Genomic DNA, 12,268 nt, shown 5'->3' on the forward strand with positions numbered 1-12,268 from the left:
AAAAACGCTTTGGATAATTACAGATTTCAAGGTAGTTCTACTAAAATAGCCATATTTTTTAAACCAAAGCACTTCAAGTCTTCAAATTACTACTGTTTTGTTCGGAAATGAATATACTTTCAAATGAATTAATAAATATGAATGTACATTATATATTTTAAGAGTTTTAAGCAAATAAAGTGATAAAAATGTGAACGTCATAAAATGGCATTTTCGGTAAGGTTTTATAATGACCCTCCCTGTTTTCTAAAGGCCCGTACCATGATTGTATGAAGAATTTCGTTATGAAATTTGGAAACCAATCAGAAGAGGTGTTAATCTTAATACTGTCAAGTGTCCGAAATATTTTTGCCCATTTCTTTTGTTGTTAAAAATAAGACTTTAATATGACGAGTATCGAACATTTTGAAAAAAAATTTAATCATTGTTTTTACTATCTTTATCAATTAGAAGTATTATGTTATGCTGAGTAGGACCGCGGTAATTGATAATAATTTAAAAGGACCTACCCGAAAAAAATGTTTATTTTTCGAGTTTGGTCAAATTAAGTTAGTATTAGTAGCAGCAGCAGCAGTATTAGACATAGCACAGTGTACACAACACGCGTTCTTTAATTTTTATTCACGAACGAATTAAGAAAAGCATGAAAATATGAATATAAATGGTCTGATATGTTTAATTAGAGAATGTTATCAGAATAACATTAGTTTAGAATTATTCGGTTTTCAGAATGTATAATAACAACAATCCCAACCAATTCGGCATTATGAATCCATTATAATTTCTCACATTTCTGGTCAAATTTAAAAACATGGTTAAAAAACAAAGTAAACTTTTGTAGATATATAGCTTGCATGCACTTTTATTCATTGCATTAGTTTTGAACAGCGAATTAAAACAATGTTTTACTGCGAACAGCCACAAATGTTTTTTTTTCAAAATCAAAAGATGTATGAAAATCTCGTTTGTATTACTGTACACATAGATTTGAAAAAGTTGTCAAAAAACAAATATATAACAAATAAATGTTATCAAAGGCAAGATAAGTTACTTTTCTACCTAACTGGATATGTTTTTAGTGTTTATATTTAATGTAACATGTTTATTCAGCTGGAAAAACATAGTTTACTGATGTATTCGAAAATTTAAAATGGCGGCTGACTCTCTCTTTGAGGCGGTAAGTTTGGGAAAATGGGTTATAAATAAAAATAAAAAAAATAGACAAAATACTGTTAGAAACTTGCTCAATATGTTACCGTAACATAGGTGGATATATATTCGGCGGGTTTTTAACAGTATTTTATCTAGTTTTTTATTTTTAACTCATTTTCTCAAACTTACCGTGTGAAAGAGATAGTCGGTCGCCATTTTTAACTTTCCAATACATCGGTAAGCACTGTATGGTTTTCAAGCTGAATAAACATGTTACATTAAATAAAAACATGCTTTGCATAACATTTATTTGTTATAATTTTATTTTTTTATTATTTTTTTGGACAACGTTTTCGACCTCTGTGGCAAGTAATACAAACGCACAAATAGTGTTGACTGTTGAGCATTTCCAGAGAACAAGACAAATGTCAGTTGACACTTAAATATTTGAAGTCTTGGTAACGACTTAAAAATAAATAGTAAAACAAAATACTGTTAGCAACCCACCTACTAAAGTTATGTGTGGAAAGTCTCCTCCTAAAACACTCTTTAACCCTAACAATAACACTAAGTTCGAGTGGCACCCCCCCCCAACAAAATACCTCTGTAAGCCACATACAAGCGTCTAAAACAAACAAACAAAAAATAGATCCTTCCTTAAAGAAAAATGCACATAAAAAATAAATTGGTTAACTGCCCTAAAATGCTGGAAATGGTGAATTATTTTACATTACATTTTTGTGAAACTAACCGCCCCCCCCCTCTAATATTGTTTTTGTTTCTGTTAAGTCTTCAGTATGTTCACACATAATTTTCCTTAGCCCTACAATTAATTCAAAGTCTGAATGGCAACCTTCCCATATTCTCATTGCATAGAAACCCTCTTAAAACCACACATAATTGTCTTAAAAAAAAATAAAACAAAAAGCATACAGGATTTATCTCCCATAAAAAAAAACAGTTAACTGCCCTAAAACGCTAGAATGACCTTTAATGGGGAATTATTTTACATTAAATTCTAAAATAATTTGTTTATCTTTCATTAAAGTTTTTCATGGCATTTCATACATAATTGCCTAAAAAGGTAGAATCACATTTTAGAGGGGTGGTCAGAAGGGGTTGGGTGGGGTTAAACAAAAGGTGTTCATCTACAATAATACCAAAGAAATATTGCAATATATTCATTTTTAAATGGTCCTATGTTTAGATTTAAGTTTTTTGTACGTAATGCACATTACAATTCAACTTTGAGTTCTCCAACTTCTTTTCTATTTATGGATACATGGCATTTTTAAGGAATTGCAGCATATTTATGCAAATTTACTGCAGATTATTTGGAAACCATGGACTTTTGGATATTTTCAGTTGCATATTCTGATTCCTTGTACAAAAATACACTTATATGGTAAATTTCATTGCTTAGTCTTGTGTTTTAACAAAGATATTGAAAAAGTAGTGTAAAAAATGTGACAAAACGCATATGGTCTTAAAGAGGGAAAATATCCAAACGTTTGAGGCACAAAAATAGTCATAACTTCCTTAATTTTAATCAGATTTTTAAAATTTAAAAAGATTCTTTCTTAGCTCATCAAGCTCTTTCTATGAATACCAATATTGAAATACTTTAAGCTATTTCAATTTTTTTCATGTGTATTGCTATTAAGACTGTCGTGTGTCTATAGAGGCAATAAGTGTACACATAATTATTTGAGAGGAACTGAAGATGCGGAAGATTTGTGCGAAGTTTGTCCCAAGAAGATCAAAAAGAAAGTTTGTTTCGGAGAAGATCAGAAGGAAAGACGGCTGTCAATCAGGAGAAAGGTGAAGCTGATCAATTTAGATCCCGCAGTTCTTAATGCTCTGGTGACCTGCAATAACCAAGAGACAAAGTTCCTAGTGGAAGCATGTTGGTTCTCCCAAACCCAAAAGGCCAGACAGAGCAAATCTACTCAGAAACTTATGATGATCCCTTTTTTTTAACAGCACTGGGTTCCCACTGGACAGACAGTCAACAAGGAATACTATGTTGAGGTTGTAAGGGAGTTCAGGAAGAGATTCTGTTGGAAGAGGCCAGCACTCTTCAAATCAAGTCAGTGGCATTTCCAACAGGACAATGCAGCAATTTACAGACTCTTTGACCTAGATGTAGCAATACACATGAAAAAATTGAAATAGCTTGAAATATTTCAATATTGGTATGCATAGAAAGAGCTTAATGAGCTAAGAAAGAATCTTTTTAAATTTTAAAAATCTGATTAAAATTAAGGAAGTTATGGCTATTTTTGTGCCTCACACGTTTGGATATTTTTCCCTCTTTAAGACCATATGCGTTTCGTCACATTTTTTACACTACTTTTTCAGTAAAAATGTCATATCTTTGTTAAAACACAAGACTAAGAAATGAAATTTACCATATAAGTGTATTTTTGTACAAGGAATCAGAATATGCAACTGAAAATCTCCCAAAGTTTATGGTTTCCAAATAATCTGCAGTAAATGTGCATAAATATGCAGCAATTCCTTAAAAATGCCATATATCCATAAACAGAAAAGAAGTTGGAGAACTCAAATTTGAATTGTAATGTGCTTTATGTACAAAAAACTTAAATCTAAACATAAGACCATTTAAAAATGAATAGATTGCAATATTTCTTTGGTATTATTGTAGATTAACACCTTCTGTTTAACCCCACTCAACTCCTTCTGACCACCCCTCCAAAATGTGATTCTACCTTTTTAGGAAATTATGTATAAAATGCCATGAAAAACTTTAATGAAAGATAAACAAATTATTTTAGAATTGAATGTAAAATAATTTCCTATTACAGGTCATTCTAGCATTTTAGGGCAGTTAACTGTTTTTTTTTTCTATGCATGCTTTTTTTTTTTTTTTTTTTTTAAGATGATTATGTGTAGTTTTAAGAGGGTTTCTATGCAATGAGAATATGTGGAGGGTTGCCATTCAGACTTTGAATTAATTGTAGGGCTAAGGAAAATTATGTGTGAACATACTGAAAACTTGACAGAGACAAAGCTAACAAAAACAATTTTAGAGGGGGGAGCGGTTAGTTTCACAAAAATTTAATGTAAAATCATTCCTGGCCATTCTAGCATTTTAGGACAGTTAACCAATTTATTTTTGTGTATTTTTCTTTAAGGAAGGATCTATTTTTTGTTTGTTTGTTTTAGATGCTTGTATGTGGCTTACAGAGGTATTTTGTTGGGGGGGGGGGGCTTGCCACTCGAACTTAGTGTTATTGTTAGGGTTAAAGAATGTTTTAGGAGGAGACTTGCCACACATAATTTGTATTAGAGGTGAAGTTAAGAGAGCTTTTTTTCAAAGAGAGCGTTCAAAAATTTGTTGATTTCTATTTTCGAGGTTGAAGGTGTTAATTCCATAGGCCGTTTATACTACGCTGGAGCAGGTTGTAAAAATATCTTTCGCTTAATAAGTAGGAAAAGAAATAACAAAATAAAAAGCTTCCTAATTGTAGTTTGATGTGTTTTCTAACTGCTTTTAAAATTTCAAGAATATTGATATAGATTTTGAGGGTTTGTATTACTATATACATAGATTCGAAAAAGTTGTCAAAAAAACAAATATATAACAAATAAATGTTATCAAAAGCAAGTTACTTTTCTACCTAACTGGATAATTTTTTAGTGTTTTTATTTAATGTAACATGTTTATTCAGCTTGAAAACAGTGTTTACCGATGTTTTGGAAAATTTTAAATGGCGCCCGCGCCCGACTCTCTTGAAACGGTAAGTTTGGGGAAAAGAGTTAAAAATAAAAAAGTAGACAAAATACTGCTAGAAACTCGCTCAATATATGTTACTGTGACATAGGCTGACATATATTCGGTGAGTTTTTAACAGTATTTTGTATAGTTGTTTTTTATTTTTAACTCCTTTTCTCAAACTTACCGTGTCAAAGAGAGTCGGGCCGGGCGCCATTTTTAATTTTCCAATGCATCAGTAAACACTGTATGTTTTTCGAGCTGAATAAACATGTTACATTGAATAAAAACACAAAAAATATATCCAGTTTAGTAGAAAAGTAACTTATCTTGCCTTTGATAACATTTATTTGTTATATATTTGTTTTTCGACAACTTTTTCGAATCTATGTATAAACGAGATTTTGATACTTATTTTGATTTTGAAAAAAAACATTTGTGGCTGTTCGCAGTAAAACATTGTTTTAATTCGCTGTTCAAAACTAATTTAAAGAATAAAAGTGCATGCAAGCTATATATCTACAAAAGTTTATTTTGTTTTTTTAACCATGTTTTTAAATTTGACGAGCAATGTGAGAAATTGCAACAGATTCATAATGCCGAATTGGTTGGGATTGTTATTATACAATCTGAAAACCGAATAGTTCTAAACTAATGTTATTCTGATAACAAAATAGCTCTCATTAAACATATAAGAACATTTATATTCATATTTTCATGTTTTTCTTAATTCATTCTTGAATAAAAATTAAAGAACGCGTGTTGTTTATACACTGTGCTATTGCTGATTCTACAGGCTGGAGCTGCTGCTGCTGCTGCTTCTAGTAATACTAACTTCATTTGACCAAATTCGAGAAATAGAAACAATTTTTTTTTCGGGTAGGTCCTTTTAAATTATCAATTACCGCGGTCCTACTCAACATAAAATAATACTTTTAATTGATAAAGATAGTAAAAAGATTGATTTACTTACTACTGGGTGTCCGAAGAATTTTTTTTTCAAAATGTTCAATACTCGTCATATTAAAGTCTTATTTTTAACACAACAAAAAAAGAAATGGTCAAAAATATTTCGGACACTTGACAGTATTAAGATTAACACCTCTTCTAATTGGTTCCCAAATTTCATGACGAAATTCTTCATACAATCACGGTACGGACCTTTAGAAAACAAGGGGGGGGGGATCATTACAAAACCTTACCGAAAACGCCATTTTATGACATTCACATTTTTATCACTTTATTTGCTTAAAACTCTTAAAATATATAATGTACATTCATATTTATTAATTCATTTGAAAGTATATTCATTTCCGAACAAAACAGTAGTAATTTGAAGACTTGAAGTGCTTTGGTTTAAAAAATATGGCTATTTTAGTAGAACTACCTTGAAATCTGTGATTATCCAAAGCGTTTTTTCGTCCGTGTGTATTACTACCAGATGGGCATCAAGACAGTTCTTCACCACCACCCCACACACACAGTCAAGACCTTGCTCCCTATGACTTTTGGTTATTCCTTAATAATAATAAACAAAAACCTTAGAAGCTATCATTATGAGACAATTAAGGAAATGAAAGAGGCTGTAATGATCATCATTGACACGCTCACACAAGAGGACTTCCAGAAGTTGTAGGGCAAGTTGATTTGCAACTTTTTTCAGAAAATCAATATGGCACTGGTGATGTGGGATTTGATGTGATAACAACGGATACCAGAAATTAGATTCCCATCTTGAACAGAAAATTGAGCATTTAATTTTAAAAATCGTAAAAAAATGCTAAGAAATCTTTCATTTTCATAGCACACCACTGACTTTGAAATTTCTCTATTTTTATAAAAAAAGTCAATTAAATTTGATATATTTATATGAAATACATTGAAAGAAAAAATACACGAATGATGATTTTATTTATGAATCACAACTAGCAAAATATCTCTAAGTGAAGGTTAACAAACTCCAGTTTGAGAAAAATCAGTCAAATTTGACCGGTGTGTGGCTGCAAAATTGATAGCAGTAATCTGTGTTTGGTTGTTTGTTCACTATTTCTGGAATAAAACAACACAAAAAAACAATTATTTGAAAATGCTTATTTGCTTTATATTTTTATGATGTAATATGAATAAAACTGACTATTGTTTGGGTAAATTGAGAAAATTAATAAAATTTAATAGATACATATTTATTTACATAATGGACAAAATCGTTTGAATGCCCTCTTCTTTCACAATAATTCATCGATATTATATTTTCCGGATAGTGCAAAAGTACTATGTTTTAAACTGTTTAAAACAGTAATTTGGATTTCAGTTAACTGTTTTGTTCTCTGAATCAGATTAAAAATGTACTGTTGTTGGTTAAAAAAATTGTCAGTTTTGATCTCAAACCAACTACACTTGGATGATAAATTTGATCAGAATGTTTAATTTATCATAGTGTTTGAGGATAGACACCTCTCATCCATAAACACATTAACCTTGTGGGTAATGTTAGCCATCTTGCTTGATTCAAGGGCCCAATTTTCTAAGCTGCATATCTTGGGTTAACTTTTTGGGAAATGCCAACAGCATACTCAAAAAGTTATGTCTCAGGACAGGAAGTTTACAGTTACAAGATGTATTAAACAGTCTGTCTAGCTGTTTCTCCATTATTTTAACTTTGGTTGCTACAAGAGATATCCTTTCAATCTGTTTGGCCCTCTTATAGCAAAATATATTGACCTTCTGTCCTATATAACGTTCCCTTAACTGCTTGACAAATACTAATTATTTCCTTGGCAATTAACTTAGAAATCTCACTATTTTTTAAGTGAGGATAACTGTTTTCAAGGAAATAACTAAACTGGATGATTTGTCGTGAAGTTGGGGGTGCTGTTTCATCCAAACGACAAGGTGAACCAGCAAATCTTTGAACCACAGGTTAAAACTGAACGTTGTGCTTTTACTGACATTTTAATCTGAAAAGTAAAATAAATAAATGGATGATAACTGAAGGAAACTGTTTTAGGCTATCTTCCCGTTTCATATGTAAAAAAATAAGTGCTAGTTATGGTAAGAAATAATGAAAAATTTTGCAGAGTTGAATTAAATGAATTGAAGAGAGAGGACCAGACCAAATCAGAGGCATAGTAGTGTTTAGTTTAGAAATTTATTTAGTAGACTTTGGCTCCTCCTTTGATAACATGAATTTATCCATAAAGAGATTATATCTTGCTGTAGCTGTGCCATTTTAAACAAGTGTTTAGAGTTTGAAAAACCTATGCTTGTGCATCCATGTTACCATGCTATTTTTAATAGTATTTTCAAGTTAAATTTAATTTTTACGCTATTATTTTTGTTTATTAAATTAAGTGAAAGTACAGATTAGTTACAACACACCCTTCCATCCTCCCCATCTTAAGAATGGCTTTCTAAATAATAAAGTTATTTTAGCACAATAACATAGATGCACAAGTACCGAAAAACCTTTAAAGCAGTTTCCTTATTTACTTGTATTAATCTTACAAAAACTTGAAAATTTATGCTGTTATGTTTCATAAAGAATGTGTAGAATAAAATTGTATGGGCTATTTTTTTTTTTTTTTTTTTATATATAAAACTGTAGTATTACCATATTTTTATAAAAACTTCAAATAGAATTCGATGTGAAATATTAGGTTGGTGCAAAAATGTTTTTTGACGTTCGTTTGAACATTAAAAAAATTACATTATTTACGCACTAACCTAATAGAAAAACAAATTAAAAAAAGATAAAACAAATATGTTTAAATTCACTGCAGACACTTGAAATTTAATAATATATATTTTAAACAAGTCTTTTTCGTTTCTCTTTTCAAAATAATTATGCCTAAAAATCATGTTTTCAAATTAAATAATAAACAAACGTTAATTTTTAATATCAATAACGAGCGTGTGTTTACAACGGTGAAATCTAAAATGTTCCCACCCGAAAATGTTCCTGAAATGAAAAACCAAACTTTGGTCGCTATTATTTAAAAAACATAATTTTGCCTTTACACTTAATATTTATTTTATTAATTCATTATCCTCACTTATTTTATTTAAAAATGTAGTTTAAAACATATTCTAAATAATGATTCCATTTTTTTAATGGTAAAAATTGTTTTTATGATGGGACGTTTTTGACAATTCACTGAAAAACCTTAATAGCTGCAATTTTTCAACTTTTAAAGTCATTTCCTCAAGCAAAGATAACCATTTTGAAAAAAATATTTTGTGTAGGTCTTTTCCATGTCAAACCCCAACTATCATCACCATTGCATCACCAGGATTCCAAAATCGGCCTGCCCTAATGCTACAAGTCTAAGCTCCAATCTGTGGTCCCCACTCGCCAAACTTTCATGAAAATACTTATCTAGCTGAAACCACTGTCAATAATTTCCCCCAAACCTAAACCTAAATATGTGCCTAAACCTAAACGTAGATTCCATGAACAAAGCTTCTTTCTTAGAATTGCACACCTGTGGAACTCTCTTCCATTTCCCTGCTTTCCAGCTGACTACAATTTGATCATATTCAAGTCCAACATAAACAAATTCTTGATGAGCCATATCTTTTAAGTAATCAAATTTACCAAATTTCCACTACTAACGATTATTACGATATTATCCCATTGGCTACGGTACACTCAATAACCGTTATCCTTGAGTGGCCTCTGGGCCTTGATAAGTGGTGACTCCTATGTTAAAAAAAAAAAAAAAAAAAAAAAAAGTACATTGCGGCTGAAGGAGATTACTTTGAAGAAGACTAGAGTTTCATGTATTTACTATCAATAAATGTGCTCATTCGAAAAAGTCTGGAAACTTATTTAAGGTACCTCAATATTTTGTAAATCTATTTAAAAAAATATTTTTCCTATAATTTAGCTACAGAAGTTGCCAGCAATAAAAAAAATAATATTCCTACTGCAGTGCCTGTTAAAGTACGGAGCTTCGCTAAGAAAATGGATGAATCAGGTATGGTAATTCTGTTTCCTTTTTTTTTTTTTTCTTTTTTTAATTTTTTTTTTTTATTTAACATTTTTCAAACAATTTCTTAATTTCTGCTGTCTTTTACTATCATCCTAAATTGTTTTAATAAATTGTGAGTCATAAAAGCATTTTTGTAGTTTTAACAATGTTTTATTTTATTTTTTTGGAAGGGGTAATATATGATGTCTCATTAATAATATAAGATTTTTTAAAAAACCTAGAATATATTTGCATCAATTTAAACACTTTTCATTTTTATTTTGAATGATGAAATTTTTATATTTATTTTGAAGTTTATTGAATGTGTATTATATACATTTTTGATTTAGCTCTTTCCAAAACTGGGGTTGTCAACATCCAAAGTTCATTACCAGGGAATTTATCCTGCATGCCTGGTACACCTGTCATACCCATCACAAATAATGGTATATCTACACCTACCTCTGCATCTAGTGGTAACTGCTTTTTATCTGCTAGTTCTGGGCTAACAAGAAGTAATAACCTAACTCCTCGTGCTACAACCACTACAGGAAGTCTTCGAAGCAAAGAAGGTGGAATTAAGGTAAAAGAATCTGTTGAAAATTTTTTAATCTTAAATTTTATTATTGGAATTTGATTAAATTTTGATAGTACATAACCATTGGATCTTTAGATTTTAGCATATGGGAGATATAATGAAAGACTTCAAATTGAAAGAGAAAAGAAACCAGAAAGCAGAAAACTTGAATATTAAAAAAGTAAACGCAAAATAACCTCAATCTACCAATAAAAAAAATAAAATAATATCTACCAATAAAAAAAATAAAATAAAATAAAAAAAATAAGCTGCAAAAACAAAATTTATCAAAATTATACTAAAGATTTTTTATAACAAAGTCGTGGGCATCTTTTCTAAAATGTAATTCAGTAAATTCAATAAATTTGTAATTGGAAGCACGCATATCACTAGAACCTATCACAGCTTTCCATTCTATATCAAATTTTTGAATGGAGTAGAGAATAAGGACTCCAACCGGCTTCACTGCGAAGAAAGAAAAAAAGGGACACCGGTTTAACCTTGACCTTCACACACACTAGCTCTGTAAACAAATATCGCAACAAGAAAACTTTTCAACCTAAACTTTATATTGCTATTTAAAAAATAATAAAAACGAGTTATATTATTGTGATAAAACTTTTTAAACCTAAACTTTGTATTGCTTTTTTCTTTTTAATAAGAATAAAAACTAGTTATATTATATTGCAACCAAGATTTTTTTGGAGAATGCGTTTACATAACTTTTTACAAAATATTTTGTGGAGAACCGGATTTTCCCTACATTAAAAACTGATGTAAAAATTGAGAATTTAGAATGCTGATTGGAATCACCATCAATTTCACTCGCTTTGTTTACATGTTTTGTTCCTTACATTGTATTTAACTTTATCCTAGTGGGGAGGCAAGCAAATAGCAAACTTTTTTTTATAAAAAATAAATATTATAAAACATTTCTAAATAAAATTATGTATGTTATGTCATCTTGATAAAATTGTCTCGGTCATTGACCGCTGAGAGAAAAGATCAGCATCCTGATAATAATCAATAATAAAATACATGATTTTAGAAATGTTTTTATAACTTTGAGTTTTTTACTCATGTGGGGAGGTAAGCAAATAGGAAAGTTTTCTTTTATCTATACTCCTATAAATTCGTTTTTCTTTTGTGTGTATTGATATTCATATTAAAAACCTCTTTTCTATTTATTTAAAAAGAAAATACAATTTTTTTTATATATGGGTTGTGGAAATGCAAATGTTGGACTAGCAAAAGATTTAGTTAATTTACATATTCTTTTAAACATTCATTTTAATTAATTCCCTATTAGTTTTTTGGTTTTCTGATGGGATGATCATCTAGAGTTAACTATTACGTGTAATTATATTCATGCAGATATTCTACATGATTTATACTTGCATAATATAAAATAATATAAAAATTGTTTCCATATATATTTATGTATACGTATATATTTTTGTTTAATCTATTAGTCTATATATCTATAAAAGTGAACGTGTCTGTCTGTCTGTGTACATTTCCCTACGCAGTAACTCTGTCAATTTTAAGTCTACAGACTCAAAATTTGATATACAGGGTACTGAGATTTATGAAAATCTTTGATCCGTTTTCGCCCAGAAATTTGGCTGTTGAGGGGGCAAAGATTTGACTTTTGAGAACTCTACCAAACTCCTCCGACAATTTTGGGTCTAAACACTTGAAATTTTAGATATAGGTTCCTTGGACATGGATCTAACTTAGAATGGAACTTGATTTGAGCCCAAAACAATAAATGTTAAGGGGTCATAATAGAGGTCAAAGTTTTAAAAAATTTGACCTCTGCAGTCTCTA

The 12,268-nt window shown here is 30.0% G+C and overlaps 1 protein-coding gene across 5 annotated transcripts in view; it reads left to right on the top strand.

Moving 5' to 3' along the window:
* The window catches only part of LOC145283789 (negative elongation factor A-like), a 259,059-nt gene that overhangs the window by 163,114 nt on the left and 83,677 nt on the right, over positions 1-12,268 (top strand). For all 5 annotated transcript variants that reach the window (XM_080132863.1, XM_080132865.1, XM_080132862.1 and 2 more), the window contains 2 exons: positions 9,778-9,867; positions 10,212-10,444. In XM_080132863.1, the coding sequence (XP_079988989.1) occupies positions 9,778-9,867; positions 10,212-10,444 (323 nt within the window). The remainder of the gene's footprint in view (positions 1-9,777; positions 9,868-10,211; positions 10,445-12,268) is intronic.

This window comes from Euprymna scolopes, chromosome 8 (assembly GCF_053919585.1).
Source record: "Euprymna scolopes isolate OS-2025 chromosome 8, ASM5391958v1, whole genome shotgun sequence".
Classification (NCBI taxonomy): domain Eukaryota; kingdom Metazoa; phylum Mollusca; class Cephalopoda; order Sepiida; family Sepiolidae; genus Euprymna; species Euprymna scolopes.